This window comes from Leucoraja erinacea, chromosome 4, assembly GCF_028641065.1.
Source record: "Leucoraja erinacea ecotype New England chromosome 4, Leri_hhj_1, whole genome shotgun sequence".
In the NCBI taxonomy this organism is placed as follows: Eukaryota; Metazoa; Chordata; class Chondrichthyes; order Rajiformes; family Rajidae; genus Leucoraja; species Leucoraja erinaceus.
In genome coordinates this window covers 70543879-70563868 of record NC_073380.1, presented here as the reverse complement: position 1 = coordinate 70563868, position 19990 = coordinate 70543879, and the positions used below count along the sequence as shown (strand labels likewise).

General features: G+C 48.7%; 1 protein-coding gene and 1 long non-coding RNA gene across 2 annotated transcripts; one reads left to right on the top strand and one right to left on the bottom strand.

Moving 5' to 3' along the window:
• Positions 1–3636: 3636 nt before the first annotated feature.
• On the bottom strand, positions 3637–14980 carry LOC129696545 (gastrula zinc finger protein XlCGF7.1-like). Its single transcript, XM_055634564.1, has 2 exons — positions 14948–14980; positions 3637–10170 (listed from the first exon to the last, which is right to left on the bottom strand). The coding sequence occupies exon 2, from the start codon at positions 10044–10046 to the stop codon at positions 9156–9158; it is 891 nt and encodes a 296-aa protein (XP_055490539.1). The 5' UTR covers positions 10047–10170; positions 14948–14980; the 3' UTR covers positions 3637–9155.
• Positions 14981–15214: 234 nt separating this feature from the next.
• LOC129696544 (uncharacterized) lies at positions 15215–19505 on the top strand. The gene is made up of 3 exons (XR_008723350.1): positions 15215–15541; positions 15591–15740; positions 19378–19505. It is a non-coding gene; the product is annotated as an uncharacterized LOC129696544 (long non-coding RNA).
• The last annotated feature ends 485 nt before the right edge of the window (positions 19506–19990 follow it).

Genomic DNA, 19990 nt, shown 5'->3' with positions numbered 1-19990 from the left:
TCTCTGGAATTCTCTGCCACAGAAGGTAGTTGAGGCCAGTTCATTGGCTGTATTTAAGAGGGAGTTAGATGTGGCCCTTGTGGCTCAAGGGATCAGGCGGTATGGAGAGAGGGCAGGTACAGGATACTGAGTTGGATGATCCGGAAGTGGTGGCGCTGTGAAACGGCTGCGGCTCGCCTGCAGTATGTCTGTTTTTGCTTTTTTGTGTTGTTTTTTTTTGGTCTTGTTCAGTTAAACTTTTGGTTATTAGGTTGTGTCATGTGTGGTGGGGGGGTGGCTGAAACAGGGCTTTCTGTCTCTCCCTTCGGGGGAATGCAACTTTTTTGTCGTATCCCCCTTCTCTTCCCCGTCTGAGCTGAGGCCTAATGGCGGAGCTGGCGGCCTCCAACCTGCGACCGACCTCGAGGCTCCGGAGGTTGAGCCAGCCAGGACTTACCAACGCGGGGCTGGCCGTCTCCGAGCTGCGGCGGCGTTCAGGCAACGGCACGACTCGGCGCTCTGGTGAGGGCGGACGGCGCGGGGCTGAGACACTCCCGTGAGGGCGACCCGGCTCCTGGCTAGAAGGCGCTCCCGTGAGGGCGGACCGACTCCCGACTGCAAGGCGCTCCCGTGTGGGCGGCCCGGTGCGGGGCTGAGACGCTCCCGTGTTGGCGGCACGGTGCGGGGCTGAGACGCTCCCATGGGGGCGGCCCGGTGCGGGGCTGAGACGCTCCCGTGTGGGCGGCCCGGTGCGGGCGGAGACGCTCCCGTGTGGGCGGCCCGGTGCAGGGCAGAGACGGCGCTCCGGTGGCTGAGGCGGCGGTGATCTGAATCCGGGGCTCGGCCGTGGGCCAGTGGACGACATCGTCGGGAGCTCGCGGGTCTCAGGCTGGTGCCTGTTTTCCGGAGCTCCCGTGGCAGCAGCTGTGTCCCCGGGCCGCGGAGCTTGAACCGCGGGACTGACTTACCATCGCCCGGTGGGGTATCGCCTCAGCGCAGAGGGAGAAGAGGAGGGAAGAGACAGTAACCCTAAGACTTTTGCCTCTATCACAATGAGGAGGTGCTTGGTGAACTCACTGTGGTGGATGTTAATTTGTGTTTATTGTGTGTTGTTTATTATTACATGTATGGCTGCAGGCAACGACATTTCGTTCAGACCGAAAGGTCTGAATGACAAATAAAGGATTCAATTCAATGATCAGCCATGATCATATTGAATGGCGGTGAAGGCTCGAAGGGCTGAATGGCCTACTCCTGCACCTATTTCTATGTTTCTATGATTCAGGGACAGATTCATCCCAGTTGTTATCAGGCAACTGAACTATCCTATCAGTAACTAGAGAGCAGTCCTGAATGACTATCTACCTCATTGGGCACCCTTGGACTATTTTTGATCTAATCATATATCATCTTTCTGCTGACTGATTAGCATGCAACAAAATATTTTCACTGCACTTTGGCACACATGACAATAAACTAAACTCAGGAATGTTGCCAAGCAATATTGTTCCCTCACCAATATTTCATTGTACTGGAAAACCAAAGAGCATCTTTCACCACATTGAGGATCTGATTGATGTTTGTCTCAGTGGCAACCTCTGGGATCAACCCATAGATGGAGCCCTTCGGTGGAGCTCAGATGCAGCCCTAGAGCAGCTGTTTGGGATTAACTTTGACATTGATCCTTGCAACCTTATGCAAACCATTGCAAATCTACAGTCCATTAAGAGGTGATCAATCATCTGATTCTCATCGCAGCCATCCCGAGGGCAGAGTGTATTGCGGTGGAGACAGCAGCCTGTAGAAAGCATTTGCACCCTTTCACACCAGCCAAGGGATGTCTTGTTTCTTGTTATGGAGTTGTGGTGATGAGGCATTCTGCCAATTCAGGCTAAATCAAAGATTACTAGTATCGTGAAAACATTTCAAATGCCAATAACCCTTCTAGCAGCAGGTTGGCTGCAGCCCTTACACTTTAAACTCTGAAGCTGGTGGGTGTGAAGAGGTTTGTGAGTTGTACAAACACTAATTTAATATTTAAACACAGTTTAATATTAGTACAAAAGCGATGGCTGTCAAGTGAAGTCTAGCTGTGTCGTCTGCTGGACCCCGTCACCTGACCACCCAGATTGGTGTTGATTGGTCGGCCCAGATCACGCCAGTTCCCGCCAGATCTCCAGCTCAACAAACGTAGGTTCGAGACCAAAGTTGCTCGGCCACAAGATTGCGCCACTGGTGAGATCAAACTAGATTGTGCTTTTGGAATTATACCCAATTTAAACCTCCACTCACCATGAATCCACATGCTCAGCCATGCTAAAATTCACCGGAGCCTGCACATGACTTACATTTTGCTTGAATATGTTGGCCTTCATAACGAGAGGATTTGTACAGTTGTACAGGGCCCTGGTGAGACCACATCTGGAGTATTGTGTGCAGTTTTGGTCTCCTAATTTGAGGAAGGACATCCTTGCTATTGAGGCAGTGCAGCATAGGTTCACAAGGTTAATCCCAGGGATGGCGGGACTGTCATATGAGGAAAGATTGGAAAGACTTGGATTTAGAAGGATGAGAGGGTATCTTATAGAAACATATAAAATTATAAAAGGACTGGACAAGCTAAATGCAGGAAAAAAGTTCCCAATGGCGGGAGAGTCCAGAACCAGGGGCCACAGTCTAAGAATAAAGGGTGGGCCATTTAAAACTGAGATGAGAAAAAACCTTTTCACCCAGAGAGTTGTGAATTTATGGAATTCTCTGCCACAGAAGGCAGTCGAGACCAATATACTGAATGAATTTAAAGGAGAGTTAGATAAAGCTCTAGGGGCTAGCGGAATCAAGGGATATGGGAAGAAGGTAGGCACGGATTACTGATTGTGGAGGATCAGCCATGATGACAATGAATGGCGGTGCAGGCTTGAAGGACCAAATGGCCTCCTCCTGCACCTATTTTCTATGACTCGATGACTCTATTTAGAGCCTATCATCTTTAGAATATGTCACGGCCACCCTTCAAAACAGTACAGTAGCTGGCAGTGAGATACAAGCAGCAGCAAATAACAAAAATAAATGTATTATGAATTCCCCATTAGTTGAAGTTGTAAATTAAACATTTAGAGCTAACACATTTGTTTCTGATGAGGTTTCTTTTTGTTACTAAGGAAGACAGATGTTTATGCTCAGACTGGAAGGGGATGGTTACGAGTCTTGTGATATATTGCTATAGCATATTCTCTGCACTATCTAAGGAAAGAACGTTTAGGTAACAGATGAGTCACAGTAAACATTAGGTTCCGGACTACATATGAGCAACAGCATGTACTATTAGATGCCATAATATTTTAAACAGCAGGTAACAAACTGCTCAGTGCCTTTTGATTACAATAATCACTTAGTGTTACTATGGGTAGTTAAAAATAAGCGCATCCGGCATAGATCCACTCAAGTAACGCAGATTTGGAATTAATAACATATTTTGACTGCAGCAATAACAAAAGGAGAAAATGTGAATAATAAAGATGTCTATCAAAAGTGAAATTCCACTACCACCCTAAATTTATTAGATGGACAATTAACAAGGTAAATGAGCCGATATGAAGCATTTCAATGGTTTTCCCTGGGACAGCAAAAATCAAGTTGAAAAAAGGCAATAAGGAATTTAATTAACCATTTACTGAAATTCCCAAATTTCACAAGGTTTTTTACAGTCACAAAAAAATGATTTTGTAAACAAATAATGCAAAACTTTCAGTATTCACCATCATTCCACTTTGAAACTGACGATACAATTTTGAGATTTCCACGCATGTAGTTTTTCCACCCAAAAATCCCAAAGTTGTTGTCAATAGTACAATATCCATTACAAGATACTTTATTTTCTTGCCTTACCCATTGTAAATAAGGACAATCATTAACTCACGCTATAGGAGTACATGCTGAGGAATATGCTGAGGAAGCTTGTTGCAGCCAATGCAAAGCCTCTGCGGAGGAAGACCACAGTCTACGGTGGCTGGATATTGAGGGACTGAGCCAAGTGCAGTCACTCTTCGAACAAGGGAAGAGATATCACCCCATGGGGGACATGTGTGCCAGTTGTGTAGTTTGTAAAGAAAAAAAGGATGTGCTGTAGCGGCACCTGCTGGTGCTTGCAGGTAGTCGAACACTTCGGTTGGGTTCCTCGGGCACGTGACTCTGTGTGGGGTTGCGTTTTCGCACTTTTTCTGGGCTCTGCCCCTTCAGTCAATCGAGCTGGGCTGGATCTGTGTTATTGGTGTTTGTGAGACTCATCGCATGTTCAATCGTTTTCGATTAAAACCCAATTTAAAACATCGACATTTAAAACGGTCTCCATCTGCCTAATTGATGACCCCGACGTGATCGTCAGCATTCTTCCCCCAATCGGCCGTGATACCCGTGCTGGTAAGAAGGGCCCTGTCCTCTCAGCCATTAATGGGAGCGACATTCGAACGTACGGTATGCGGACCCTTGCCCTCACTTTTGACTCCCGCTTGTACAAGTGGAAGTTTATCGTCGCAAACGTCGCCCAGCCGCTCTTATTTCCTGCAGGGCGGCTCCCCGACACGGGGTCGTACACCACATCCCCACCGAGGGCGCCCCAGTGCATGCTTGGGCGCACCGCCTGCCACCGGACAAGCTGCGCATCACCCAGGATGAATTCCAACTGATGGAAGACATGGTCATTGTCCGCCGGTCCGACAGCCAATGGGCCTCCCCGCTCCATATGGTCCTGAAAGCATCTGCGGGGTGGAGACCGTGTGGTGATTACAGGTGCCTCGATGCTGTGACCATGGCGGACCATTACCCGGTGTCTCATATACAGGATTTCTCCGTGCACCTCAAGGGCGCCACTTTCTTCTCAAATATGGACCTGGTCCGCCCCGATGACATTCCCAAGACCACCACCATTACCCCGTTCGGCCTGTTCGAATTTTGTGTGCCTTTCGGCCTGAAGAACGCCGCTCAGGCGATCCAGCGGCTCATGGACCAAGTCGGACAGGGCCTGCCTTTTGTCCTCATTTATTTGGATGTCATTTTGGTTGCCAGCGCGTTGCAGGCGGAGCATGTCACCCACCTGCGTCTTTTGTTCCAGCGTCTCCGCGAAAATGGCCTGGTAATTAAACCCACGAAGTGTCAGTTAGGCTTGGTCTCCATTTCGTTTCTGGGATACTGGGTTACCCCACAGGGTGCTGTGTCACTCCCTACGAAGGTCAAGGCCATGCGGCCGTTTCCACAGCCACTCACTTTCAAGGGGCTGCAGGAGTTTGTCGGTATGGTGAATTTTTATCAAAGTTTTGTGCCGGCGGCTGCTGCCGTAATGCGCCCCCTGTTCCAGTGCCTGGCGGGTAAACTGCGGGACCTGGTGTGGTCCGCCGAGGCGAACGAAGGTTCCAGGGTGCCCAGGCAGCGCTGGCTAATGCAACCATGCTGGTGCACCCGCGGATGTCCGCCCCCACAGCGCTCACCATTGACGCATCGGATGCTGCTGTTGGTGCAGTTTGTGGACAACCGCTGGCAGCCTCTGGCGTTTTTCAGTCGGCAGCTCCAGAGTGCAAATACAGCGCTTTTGACCGAGATCTTGTGCTCTACCTGGCCATCAGACACTTCAGGTATTTCCTCTAGGGCTGTGCTTTATAGTGGGATCTTGGTGAGGGGTCGCTGGTTGACAGTCATCTTGTTAGCGTCTCGCCCTTCAAAACGCCATCTTGAGAAGGTGGCCATGGCCCACTTTTGGCCCATTCTCCCCTCTAAACCTGCCTTGTCCACGTACCTGTCCAAGCGTCTAAGGTTCCAACCCTTTGCCCACCAGTGGCCGATCAACGTGTGCAGGAAGGGACTACGGATGCTGCTTTAAACTGTAGTTAGACACAATGTGCTGGAGTAACTCAGCGGGATGGGCAGCATCTCTGATGAGAAGGAATAGGGACCTTTCGGGATCAGCAGAGGGATCTAGAAGCACAGGGACACGGTCCCCTAAAGGTGGCGTTGCAGGTAGATGGGGTGAGTTGTGGAGGGAACTAGCAGCACAGGCACACAGTTGGAAATAGGTGCAGGAGTAGGCCATGCTGCCCTTCGAGCCAACAGCTCCATTCAATATGATCATGGCTGATCATCCACAATCAGTACCCCGTTCCTGCTTTCTCCCCATATCCCTTGATTCCAGTAGTCCGAAGAGCTTAATCTAACTAAATCTAATTCCATCGAGTGGCGCCACTGTTGTGACTGCCTCGCCAGCAGTCTGTTCGTCCACTTTTCTGCTTCATTATTTTAAGTATGTCTTGTTTTAAGAATGTTTGTTTTAATGTTTTCTGGTACGCCTTATGTGGGGGTTGGGGCCCTACGGCCTAACAACGTGGAGTGGTGCAGCCTTTCCTGGAGTCAGGCCCGGAGCGTCAAGCCACGTTGCAGACCTACCATCGCGGATCCTGGGATCCTTTGCCAAGGAACGCCAGTGAAGGATCTCAGACGGCAGGGCCTGTGGACTTTAACACCGTGAAGCCTGTGGTCTCCGGTAAGAGGCCGACCCGGGAGAATGGAAGTGTTCCGAGCTGTCCCGACGCCAGAGATTCCATCATCCCGACGAGAGGGTTTGAACAGCAGACCGTTGGCAACAGCAAGTGCAGCAGGTTCAACAGCCCCGATCACGGGTGAACAAAGGAGGAAGATGACTTAACTGCCATCACAGTGAGGAACGTTGATTCCACTGTTGTGGTTGTTTATGATAAACTTTATTTTATGCGCTGCGAGTATTTTTGTTTTTTACTTAGTATGGCTGTATGGCAACTCAAATATCACTGTACCTTAATTGGAGCATGTGACAATAAATGTGAACTTAAACTTGAACTAACTCTCTGTTGAAAGCATCCAGTGAATTGGCCTCCACTGCCTTCTGTGGCAGAGAATTCCAGATTCACTGCGAGGGGTAGGCTATTCGACCCTTCGAGCCAGCACCACCATTCATTTTGATCATGACTGATCGTCCACAATCAGCACCCCATTCCTGCCTTCTCACCATATCCCCTGACGCTGCTATCTTTAAGAGCTCTATCTAACTCTCCTTAAAATCATCCATAGAAATGGCCTCCACTGCCTTCTGCTCAGAGAATTCCACAGATTCACAGCTCTGGGTGAAAAAGTTTTTCCTCATCTCCGTTCTAAATGGCCTACCACTTATTCTTAAACTGGCCCATGGTTCTGGACTCCCCCAACATTAGGAACATGTTTCCTGCCACTACCGTGTCCAATCCCTTAATATTGTTCTATGTTTCAATAAGATTCCCTCTCATCCTTCTAAATTCCAGAGTATACAAGCCCAGTCGTTCCATCCTATCAACATATAACAATCTGCCAGCCTGGGAATTAACCTCGTGAACCTATGCTGCACTCCCTCAAAAGCAAGAATGTACTTCCTCAAATTTGGAGACCAAAACTGCACACAATACTCCAGTGTGGTCTCACTAGGGTCCTATACAACTGCAGGACCTCTGTGCTCCTATACTCAACGCCTCGTTTGAAAGGCCAACATGCCATTCGCTTTCTTCACTGCCTGCTGTACCTGCATGCTTACTTTCATTGACTGATGAACAAGGACCCCCAGATACTATTATATTTCTCCTTTTTCCAACTTGACACCATTTAATTAGTAATCTGCCTTTCTGTTTTAGCCACCAAAGTAGGTAACCTCACATTTATCCACATTAAACTGCATGTGCCATGCACCTGCCCCCTCACCCAACCTGTCCAAGTCACCATGCATCCTCATAATATCCTCCTCACAGTTCTCACACTGCTATCCAGCTTTGTGTCATCTACAAATTTGATAATGTTACTTTTAATCCCTTCATCTAAATGATCAATGCATGTTGTAAACAGCTGCGGTCCCAGCACCGAGCCTTGCGGTACCCCACCAGTTACTATTCTGAAAGGGACGCGTTAATCCCTGCTCTTTGTTTCCTGTAAGGCAACCAGTTTTCTATCCCTGTCAGTACCCTATCCCCAATACCATGTGCTCTAATTTTGTCCACTAATCTCCTATGAGGGACCTTATCAAATGTTTTCTGAAAGTCTGGGTACACCACATCCACTGGCACTCTCTTGTCCACTTTCCAAATTACATCCCCCAAAAAATCCAGAATATCAGTCAAGCATGCTTTCCCCTTCGTAAATCCATGTTGACTCGGACCGATCCTGTTACTACTATCCAAATGTGCTGCTTTTTCATCTTTTATAATTGACTCCAGCATCTTCCCACCACCGATGTCAGGCTAACTGGTCTAAAATTCCCTGTTTTCTCTCTCCCGCATTTCTTTAAAAAGTGGGATAACTTTAGCTACCCTCCAATCCACAGGAACTGATCCTGAATCTATAGAAAATTGGAAAATAATCACCAGTGCGTCCACGATTTTTAGAGCCACTTCATTAAATACCCTGGGATGCAGACCATCAGGCCCTGGGGATTTAATTACCCTTCCGTCTACAAAACCCATTTCCTGCCTGATGTGAATTTTTTTCAGTTCCTCCGTCACCCTAGAACTAGTAGATCAGGTAGATTGTGTGTTCCTTAGTGAAGATATTTTCAAAATACCTGTTCAACTCATCTGCCATTTCCTTGTTCCCTATAATAAATTCACCTGTTTGAGTCTTCAATGGCCCAACTTTGGTCTTAACGATTTTTTTCCTCTTCACATACCTAAATAAGCTTTTACTATCCTCCTTCATATTCTTGGATAGCTTAGCTTTGTACCTCATCTTTTCTCCTCGCACTGCCTTGTTAGTTATCTTCTGTTGCTCTGTAAAATTCGCCAAATCCTCTGGCTTCCCACTCATCTTTGCCATGTTATAATTCTTCTCTTTTGTTTTTATACTGTTCTTGACTTCCCATGTCAGCCACGGTCATCCCTTACTCCCCTTGGAATCTTTCTACCTCTTTGGAATGAGCTGATCCTGCTCCTTTTGCATTATTCCCAGAAATACCTGCCATTGTTGCATTGAGTGAAAACATGACCAAGGGAATGGAGTTCAAGGAAAATGTAGAACAGATCATTGGTGGATAGATCTATGGGAGGCCACCATCGACTCGTCAAAAAGGCCCAACAGAGGATGTACTTCCTGTGGCAGCTGAGAAAACACAATCTGCCATAGGCAATGATGGTCCATTTTTATACTGCCATCGTAGAGTCTGTCTTCACCTTCTCCATCATGGCCTGTGCATCCACTGGTGCTCCCGCAGCCCCCATGCGCTCTTGAAACGCTTGCCGCAGTGGGTGCGGCCGCTCACCAGCATGGACCCGCTGGTGCTGCCGCAACCCCTGTGAGCTGTCAAACGTCTCACCGCAGTACGGGCAGTCATAGGGATGGCCACTGGTGTGCACGCGCTGGTGAGACAGGGCATGGGAAGCTATGGCAAAGTGCTCTCCACACACTGGGCTGGGGAAGGGACGGTCGCCAGCGTGCATCTGCAAGTGGGACAGTAGCTTGGTCGACCGTGTGAAGCCCTTACCGCACTGGGCGCAGGTGTAGGGGCGCTCGCCGGTGTGGGTGCGTTGGTGCCCCAGCAGGCTGTTGGAGCGGGTGAAGCCCTTGCCGCAGTTGCTGCAGGTGTAGGGCCGCTCTCCAGTGTGTAGGCGCCTGTGCACTTTCAGATCCGTGGACGACTTGAAGCCTTTGCCGCAGTCGGAGCAGGTGAAGGGCCGCTCACTGTTGTGCACCTGCTGGTGCGCCCGCAGCCCCGAAAACCAGGCAAAGCACTTGCCACAGGTGGTGCAGCCATAGGGCTTCTCGCCGGTATGCACCCGTCGGTGGATCTTCAGCTCATTCGTCGTCTTGAAGCTCTTGCCACAGTCGGAGCAGGTGAAGGGCCTCTCGCCGGAGTGCACACGGTTGTGCCGCAGCAGATTGTTGTAGCGGGTGAAATTCTTGCCGCACTCTGAGCAGTCGAAGGGGCGTTCTCCCGTGTGCACCCGCCGGTGGACCTCCAGGTGGCTCGGGTATGGCCAGGCCATGCCACACACGTCGCACTCATAACTTTTCTCCATGTTGTGCCCCGTCATGTGGTCCTCTACTGAAGCTCAGCCCGCAACCGAGCAGATGGGAGAGGGGCTCACTGGCACCATGGCTGCCTTCAATGGCCGCTCAAGATCCCGTCTCTCCGTCCACAGCAACAGCTCCTAAACCCTGCAGGAGGGGGGACACAGAGTGTCAACAAGCTGGGAAACAGGACATTACTACCACGTGAACATTACTAGTGGTTGAAGGGGCGGATGGGAAGGAGAGTGAGAGGGGAGGGAGGGGGTGGAGGAGGCACTAGAGAATAGGTGCAGGTGTATGCCATTCGGCCCTTCAAACTAGCACTGCCATTCAACGTGATAATGGCTGATCATCCCCAATCAGTATCCTTCCCCTCATAATCCCTTGACCCCACTATCTTTAAGAACCCTATCTAGCTCTCTTTTGAAAGTATCCAGAGAACTGGCCTCTACCGCCCTCTGAGGCAGAGAATTCCACAGGCTCACAACTCTCTGTGAGAAAAAGTGTTTCCTTGTCTCCGTTCTAACTGGCTTACCCTTTATCCTTAAACTGTGGCCCCTCATTCTGGACTCCCCCAACATCGGGAACATGTTTACTGCCTCTCGCGTGTCCAAACCCTTAATAATCTTATATGTTTCAACAAGATCCCCTCTCTTCCTTCTAAACTCCAGAGTATACATGCACAGCCACTCCATTCTCTCAGCATATCACTGTCCCACCATCCTGGGATTTAACCTTGTAAACCTACGCTGCACTCCCTCAATAGCAAGAATGTCCTTCCTCAAATCAGGGGACCAAAAGTGCACATAATACTCCAGCTATGGTCTCACTAGGGCCCTGTACAACTGCAGAAGGACCTCTTTGCTCCTATACTCCTCTTGTTAAATTCAACTCCTCTGTTAATGGCACCCAACGTGCCATTCGCTTTCTTCACTGTCTGCTGTACCTGCATGTTTACTCTCATTGACTGATGAATAAGGACCCCCAGATCCCGTTGTACTTCTCCTTTTCCCAACTTGACACCATTTAGATAGTAATCTGCCTTCCTGTTTTTGCTGCCAACGTGGATAACCTCACAATTATCCACATTAAACTGCATCTGTCATGTATCTGTCCACTCAACCAACCAGTCCGTCACCCTGCATTCTCATAGCATCCTCCTCACAGTTCACATTGCCACCCAGCTTTGTGTCATCTGCAAATTTGCTAATGTTACTTTGAATCCCTTCATCTAAATCATTGATGTATATTGTAGATTAAAACTTACCATATTATGGTCACTGCCTCCTAATGGCTCCTTAACCTCGTTCCCTTATCAAATCAGGTTCTTTACACAACACTATATTTCACCACTAACTTCCATCCGGCACTAAAATACACCTGGACCATTTCCGACATTTCCCTACCATTTCTTGACCTCACTATCTCCATCGCAGGCGATAGACTACTGACCGGCATCCACTATAAACCGACTGACTCCCATGCCTATCTGCACTACACTTCTTCCCACCCTGCTTACTGTAAGGACTCCATCCCCTACTCCCAATTCTTCCGTCTACACTGCATCTGCACCTAGGATGAGGTGTTCCACAGCAGGGCATCGAAGGTGTCCTCATTCTTCAGGGGACGAGGGTTCCCCTCTTCTACCATAGATGAGGCTCTCACCAAGATCTTTTCTATACCCCATGACTGCTCTCACTCCCCCATACCCCCATCGTAACAAGGGCAGAGTCCCCCTTGTCCTCACCTTCCACCGTACCAGCCATCACATACAACAAATAATCCTCCGACATTTTCGCCACCTCCAACGTGATCCCACCACTTGCCACATCTTCACATCTCCTCCCCTGTCTACTTTCCACAGACAGCTCCTTCCGTAACTCCCTGGTCAATTTGGCCCTTCCCACCCGAATCACCCCCTCTCTGGCCACTTTCCCTGGCAACTGCAAGAAATGCTACACTTGTCGCTTCACCTCACGCCTTGACTCCATTCAAGGACCCAAGTAGTCTTTCCAGGTGCGGCAGAGGTTCATCTGCACCTCCTCCAACCTCGTCTATTGCATCCGCTGCTCTAGATGTCAGCTGCTCTACATCGGTGCGACCAAGCATAGGCTTGGCGATCGCTTCGCCGAACACCTCCGCTCGGTTCGCAATAACCAACCTGATCTCCTGGTGGCTCAGCACTTCAACTTCCCCAACCATTCCGAATCCGACCTTTCTGTCCTGAGCCTCCTCCATGGCTAGAGTGAGGACCACCTTAAATTGGAGGAGCAGCACCTCATATTTTGCTTGGGCAGTCTGCACCCCAGCGGTATGAACATTGACTTCCCTAATTTCAGGTATTCCTTACTTTCTCCTCCCCTTCTCAGCTCTCCCTCAGCCCACTGTCTCCATCTCTTCCTTTCTTCCTCCCGCCCCCCCACCCCCACCCTCACATCAGTCTGAAGAAGGGTTTCAACCCGAAACATTGCCATTTCCTTCACTTCATAGATGCTGCCTCACCCGCTGAGTTTCTCCAGCATTTTTGTCATTTTTGTTAAATTCAGAATTGCCTTCTCCCTGGTCGGCTCCAGTATAAGCTGCTCTAAGAATCCATCACGGAGGCACTCCACAAACTTACTTTCTTGGGGTCCAGTACCAACCTGATTTTCCCAGTCTACCTGCATGTTGAAATCTCCAATAACAACCATAGCATTACCTTTACTCAGAGCTGCCAAGTTTTGTCAGAGCATTTCTGTTTTCTAGTACCTGAAAATCAGTATTTTGCTGAGGAAATCAGTATTTTTACGCTGTGCCATTTTTTTATGTGCGGTCATACCCATGTAAGAATGTAAAACTTTGCTACCAATTTACATACCTTCCACACACCTTGCTTGACAGTGCCATCTCTTTGTATACTACTGTTGAACGCCTGCTTCCAGTTTTTTGCATCAGATTATGATGTAGTAGTCATTTTGGAAGCATCCCTCTCCCTCCCTCACTGTCTCTCTCTCTCCTTCCTCTCTTTCCCTCCCTCTCTCTCTCTCTCCTCTCTCTCTCCCTGCCTCTATCCCCCACCCTCTTTCTCTCCCTCCCTCCACTTTCCCTCCCACCCTCCCTCTCCTCCTTCCTTTCTCTACCTCTCTCTCCCTCCCCTCTCCATCCTCTCCCTCTCTCCATCCCTCCCTTTCTCCCCCTTGAGCCCACCCACCGTTCTGTAAAATCAAGGCCAATCCCAATGTAACTGTAATCCCACTGGTAACCTTTCACCACTAGGCATCCAGAATTCTACCACTGCCTAAAAGGTAATCAATGGCTCAACTTCCACTGAGAAAGAGAATTCCAAAGACTCATTGTTATATGAGAATTTTTCTGAACAGTCTGTGACCCATAGCGCAGTGGCCATAGTGCTATGTGTAAAGCCCATCGCGCTATGTTTAAAACCCAAAGCACTCCAGCCGGTAGTGCTACATTTAAAACCCACAGCACTTTGCTTAAATTCCCATGCGTTAAACTGACAGCGCTCCGTTTAAACCTGGAGCGGGACAGACAGCGACTCTGGAGAGAAGGAATGGATGATGTTCCTGGTCGAGACCCTTCTTCAGACTGATCTGAACTCCCTATTTAAAATCCATGTTTAACAATACAAAACCAGACATCCGTATTCAAATTGCATTTCCGTACAAGATATGGAAAATCTGTACTACTTGGCAGCTGTTTACTACATGCCAATTTTAACGCACCCAATATCCATGTTTACTGTTTACTGGGGGAGTGGAGATAAGTCCCATTAGGGTCTTTTTACCCTTACAATTACTTAGTTCTATTCATACTGACTTCACATCTCCTGTTTCAATGTCATCCCTTGCAAGGGGCTGGATTTCATTCCTCACCAACAGAGCTACCCCACCCCCTCTGCCCACCTGTCTGTCTTTTCGATAGGTATACCCTTGAATATTCAGTTCCCTGGCCCTCTTGCAGCCATGTCTGTAATTCCCACAACATCATAATTGCCAATTTCTCACTGAGCCTCAAGCTCGTCCAATTTATTTCTTATACTTCACGCATTCACATTCACCACTTTGACCTCAGAAATCACCTCCCCTCTTGCACCACTCGCAATTGGCCCTGATCTTACTCTCTTTTTATCTCTTCTCGAACTTTCCTTCCCATTAATTCGAAAGTATTTTGTAACTTTTCCTGTACTCACTTCAACCTTCAACTCCATCTTTATATTCCCAATTTGTCAATCGCTCCCCCCACTATTTAGTTTAAACCCACACGTGTAGCCCTAGCAAACCTGCCTGCCAGAAGGGAGGGAGGAAGGGAGGGGAGAGATGGTGAGGAGGCAAGGGGGGTGGAGGGGAGAGGGGGATGAGGATGGCGGAAGTGAGGGGAGGGGAGTACTAGAGTAACTCAGCGGGTCGAGCAGCCTCTGCGGGGAACGGGGATAGGTGCCCGGTGGCCTCCCGCCGCCAGGGGGCGCTACATGCGGAGGACCAGAGACGCTGCACCGCGACCTCCCACCACCAGGAGCGCGGTGTATCTGGAGGACTAGAGACGCTGCACCGCGACCTCCCACCACCAGGAGCGCGGTGCATCTGGAGGACTAGAGACGCTGCACCCGGCCCTTCAACAGACAGAGGTTGCAAAGACGGTGAGCCGCGCCCTCCCGCCGCCAGGGGGCGCTACATGCGGAGGACTAGAGACGCTGCACCCGGCCCTTCAACAGACAGGGGTTGCTGCAGACAGAGAAACAAAGACGGTGAGCCGCGCCCTCCCGCCGCTAGGTCGGCGCTGCAGTCGGAGGACCAGAGAGCGCCAAGACATGACATCCCCCCTGCCGCACGCCTCAGTTTGCCGGCCGGAGGATCGCCCTCGGGAAGTGAGGAGGGAGTGGGGAAAGGACGCTGGGCCGAGCGGCGGCGGCGGCGGCTGTTCCCACCTGAGCTCCGGGCGCTGAGAGGACGCTTCATCCCTATGGGAACAGCCCGCCCTCCCATCGGACAGACAGCGCCATCCGCCAAACCCGGACATGACGGGCAGCCCTTCCCGCATCGGGATCAGAAATGTTGAGAAACTCGCCACAGCTAACCGGCCCTCCCTCACGTTTCCGGCGACCTCCAGATGTCCCTCGCCCAATTCCTCCCCCCACTGACGGGATATCAGCGGCAGGATTTGAGTATAGGAGCAGGGTTCTACTCACCCCAGGGTCTGACGTCACAAAGAACCCTCCTTGCGTCCCCGCCGCATGTGACCGCATCCTATAGGTTGATCCGCAACCCCGCCCCTCGGACAGACAGCGCCATCCGCCAATCGGAGCCGCCCTTCCCGCACATAGCCAATTGGCTTAAGTCCATCGCACACTATTTAAAATGGCAATGTAGACAGAAATGTTGGAGAAACTCAGCGGATGAAGCAGTATCTATGTTTGAGTTTGGCCCCGCTTCAGACGCAAGCATTTCTCCAGCATTATTGTCTACCGCTCTATAGATGCTGCCTCACCCGCATTCACATTCCCCTACAGATAGTGTGATAGGTGGGTCAAGGGGTCCAAATGACAATTAAATGTATCTTGTATCTTGTAGGTGAGACACGGCGGTGGGCCCAGCATCAACCCCCCTGCCTGAGGCACCGCTCACACCCACCCTCACCTCCGGCGGCTCTCTGTGTGTCCGGCGGCCGCTCTGTCCACCTTTGGTCCACACCGCATGGAGTTTAACCCCGGAGCGGACCAGGTGAGTGAGGGCTTCGGTACCGCCTCCGGAGCCGCGGGGATGAATCTCGGGCTAAGGCCCGATCTCCAATGCCCGATCCCGAGATCACTGACCCTCACCTCCCCCGGACCCCAGTTGGACATAGAGCTCCTGGGCCGGCCCGCATTCCGGAGGGGGGGCGGAGAGAGAGGGATATGCTCCCCGGACATCGCCAAGTTTCCGCTCACTCCGGGTGTTGGCGCCGCTTCACTGACATACTCTCACACACACCCTTAAACACACACACATTGGCACACACAAGGTTCAAATGGATATGGGCCAAATGTGGATAAATTGGACTACTTTAGATGAGGCATCTTGATCTGCACGAACAAGTTGGGACGAAGGGCCTATTTTATGCTGTAAGACTGACACGCTGTAGAAAGGGTGCAATTGCTCTGGAGAGGATCCAGGGGCGATTTATGAACATATTGGCAGGGCTGGAATTTTTTTTTCACTTTGAAGAAAGATTTGATAACTAGGATTGTATTCTCTGCAGCAACAGAGGTGAACAAGATACTTAGTTGAGGTGAATAATATTATGAGAATAGGACCTTGCTTAATAAAGAGTGTAAGAAGGAACTGCAAATGGTTTAAACTGAAGAAGTATACTAAAAGCTGGAATAACTCAACAGGCAGCATTTCTGGAGAGAAAGAATAGGTGATGTTTCGGGTCGAGACCTTCAGACTGCAGAGGTTGAAAACCAGCAACAAAACACAATGACTGGAGATGTGTGTTATCCAAATAAAGGCAGTAATCAGAATCACGTGTTCATCTTTATTGATGTATCGCCATAATAGATATTGCAGAAAAAAAAATTAATGTGGTGGCACATCGGTACAGTTCCTGTCTTGCAGCACCCAGATTTGATCCTGACTATGGGTGCTGTCTTACAGTATGTGTACATTCTCCTTATGACCACATGATTTTCTGTGGAAATTCCGGTTTCTCCCACATCTGAAAGAAGTGCAGGTTTGTAGGTTAATTGGCTTCTGTAAATTGTCCCTGGCATGTAGGATATGATAGATAGGTGTATGATAGATTACGGTCGGTGTCGCCTTGGTGGGCCGAAGGGCCTGTTTCCATATATATGTTTTACACATATATCTTAATTTCATTGAACCATATATGGTTGAATTTGTGGCATTATTTTCATCTTGTGTCTAAGGGTAAGGTTCATTGATTTATTTATACAGATCAGTGATGAAAGTCTGACTCCTCTTGCCTTGTTTCTATGTTTTTGTTTCTCTATATATGCATAACAGCATGAATTATAATCTGATTTTCATACAGGAATATACTAAGATCATTCATGTGCTGCACCTGTTGATCAGAGCCTGGCTCTACTGTGGAATGTAATTAGGAAAGTAATTTAGCCTAACATTCACACCAATTTGAAGCATAAATGTTGCATCAAGTGTAAGTAAAATATATGCACCAGATTCCACAATTTCAAGAGACAGACTTTTGACCAACATCTACTACGAACCCACTGACTCCCATAGCTATCGATACTACACTTCTTCCCCCCCCCCCCCCCCCCCCCCCCCCCCCCTGCTGTATCTGCTGTTCCAGACGTCAACTCCTGTACATCGGCGAGACCAAGCGCAGGCTCGGCAATAGTTTCGCTGAACACCTCCACTCAGTCCGCTTTCACCTACCTGATCTCCTGGTTGCTCAGCACTTTGACTCCCGCTTCCATTCCCAATCTAATCTTTATGGCCTGGGCCTTCTCCATTGTCAGAGTGGGGCCCAGCACAAATTGGAGGAACAGCACCTCATGTTTTGCTTGGGTAGCTTACACCCCAGCAGTATGAACATTGACATCTCTAACTTCAAATAGCCCTTGCTTTCCCTCTCTATCCCCTCCTTGTCCCAGTTCTCCCACCAGTCTTACTGTCTCCGACTACATTCTATCTCTCCCGCCCACTCCCCTGACATGTCTGAAGAAGGGTCTCGACCCAAAACGTCACCCATTCCTTTTCTTCAGAAATGCTGCCTGCCCACTGAGTTACTCCAGCATTTTGTGTGCAGAGGGGAGTCAGGTAGCATTAAAGACTACAATCTTGCGAGAAAGTAGAGATGATCATCAGAATTAAAGCAATTTCACAGACGTAGCTTTTCAGGTTTGGTGCAAAAATCACCAACATTACATGAATAATGTGATGTTTTGAAAAGGTTCTTTGACCTGAAACATTAGTTTTGTTTCTTGATGCACAGATGCTGCCTTACAGTATGTGTTTCTAGCATTCTGTTTTTTTATGTCAATATCAGATCACTGTTGTCAGAGTCATATAACACAGAAATGGGCCCTTTGACCCATGATGTCCATATTTTGCCCAACTACAGCAATACCATTTGCCTGCATTAGAATCATATCCTCATTGCCTTGCCTAATCATTCTGTCAGTGACAACCCTGTGCTACTATTCCGTGCCTCTTATTACCCAACCCACCTTTGGGTCCAATTAGCCAGCTTGCTTTCGATCTCGTGTGTTTTAACTGTCAAGTCCAGCTTACCATGTGAGTGGGTGTCAGATGTTTGTCGGAGTCATAGAACCTTTTTTTACATATTCTGACTAACATTTCATCCCTCCACGCAATGATCAGGTTCATAAGATTTGATCCTATATTTCACGTTATTGGTGAATTTTTCTTTTTTTTTTTAAAGACAAAACGGCCTTTTTGACCGCCTTTCACACACAGATTCTTCAACCAGCTTCGACTGATGTCACAATGAGGTGGGTGGGCACTATGGACTGGGTCAGCGCCCGTTTCACATACACCCGTCTAGAGGGATAAGGGCTAGTAAGGAGTAGCTTGGATGGCATTTCTTTGTCGACATGGAGGAGTTGGACCGAGAGGCCTGTTTCAGTACACTATGACTATCACACAAACTGAAAGGAACATTATTCTTATCCAGCAGATGGCGATGTTGGCCTGTTTTCTAAATTGCACATGTTAGAAATTGGAACCACTACAACTGAGGTAGGGCCACCAATGATGGAGATAATTTCAGGGATGATCGAGATGTTAAGAGTAGCGAGCCATTTGAAAATGTTCTAAGTTGGGAGAAGTTACTAGGAAGAGGAGATGAGGCCATGAAAGAATTTGAAAGCAAGGATTACAATTTAATACCGAAGCATTATTTAACTAAGAACCAAGATTCAAAATTCAAGAGAGTTTATGTGTCCCTGATAGGACAATGAAATTCTTGCTTTGCTTCAACACAACAGAACATAGTAGGCAATGACTACAGAACAGATCAGAGTGTCCATATACCATTATATAAATATATATACACACATGAATAAATAAACTGATAAAGTGCAAATAACAGATAATGGGCTATTAATGTTCAGAGTTTTGTCCGAGCCAAGTTCAATAGCCTGATGGCTGTGGGGAAGTAGCTATTCCTGAACCTGGTCGTTGCAGTCTTCAGGCTCCTGTACCTTCTACCTGAAGGTAGCGGGGAAAAGAGTGTGTGGCCAGGATGGTGTATGTCCTTGATGAAACTGCCAGCCTTTTTGAGGCAGCGACTGGGATAGATCCCCTCGATGGAAGGGAGGTCAGAGCCGAAGATGGACTTTAATACTTTTTGTTGTATTTTCCTCTCCAGGGCGCTCAAGTTGCTGAACCAAGCCACGATGCAACCGGTCAGCATGCTCTCGACTGTGCACCTGTAGAAGTTAGAGAGAGTCCTCCATGACAAACCAACTCTCCGTAATCTTCTCAGGAAGTAGAGGCGCTGATGTGCTTTCTTAATAATTGCATCAGTGTTCTCGGACCAGGAAATATCTTCAGAGATGTGCACGCCCAGGAATTTGAAGCTCTTGACCCTTTCAACCATCGACCCATTGATATAAACGGGACTGTGGGTCCCCATCCTACTCCTTCCAAAGTCCACAATCAGTTCCTTGGTTTTGCTGGTGTTGAGGGCCAGGTTATTGTGCTGCCACCATATGGACAGTCGCTCGATCTCTCTTCTATACTCTGACTCATCCCCCCCATCAGTGATGCGTCCCACAACAGTGGTGTCATCAGCGAACTTGATGATGGAGTTCGCACTATGACCGGCTACGCAGTCATGAGTATAGAGTGTACAGCAAGGGGCTGAGCACGCAACCAAAGGGGATCAAGTGCAAAGTGTAATACTAATAGAGAAAGGGAAACTGAATCCTGGTCATCTGATGCAACTGTTTTTATATTTTTCTCACAAAGCATACTGCGTA

Bases quoted from the DNA above. Each gene is read 5' to 3' on its own strand.
- LOC129696545 (XM_055634564.1), bottom strand. From the start codon at position 10,046: ATGACGGGGCACAACATGGAGAAAAGTTATGAGTGCGACGTGTGTGGC.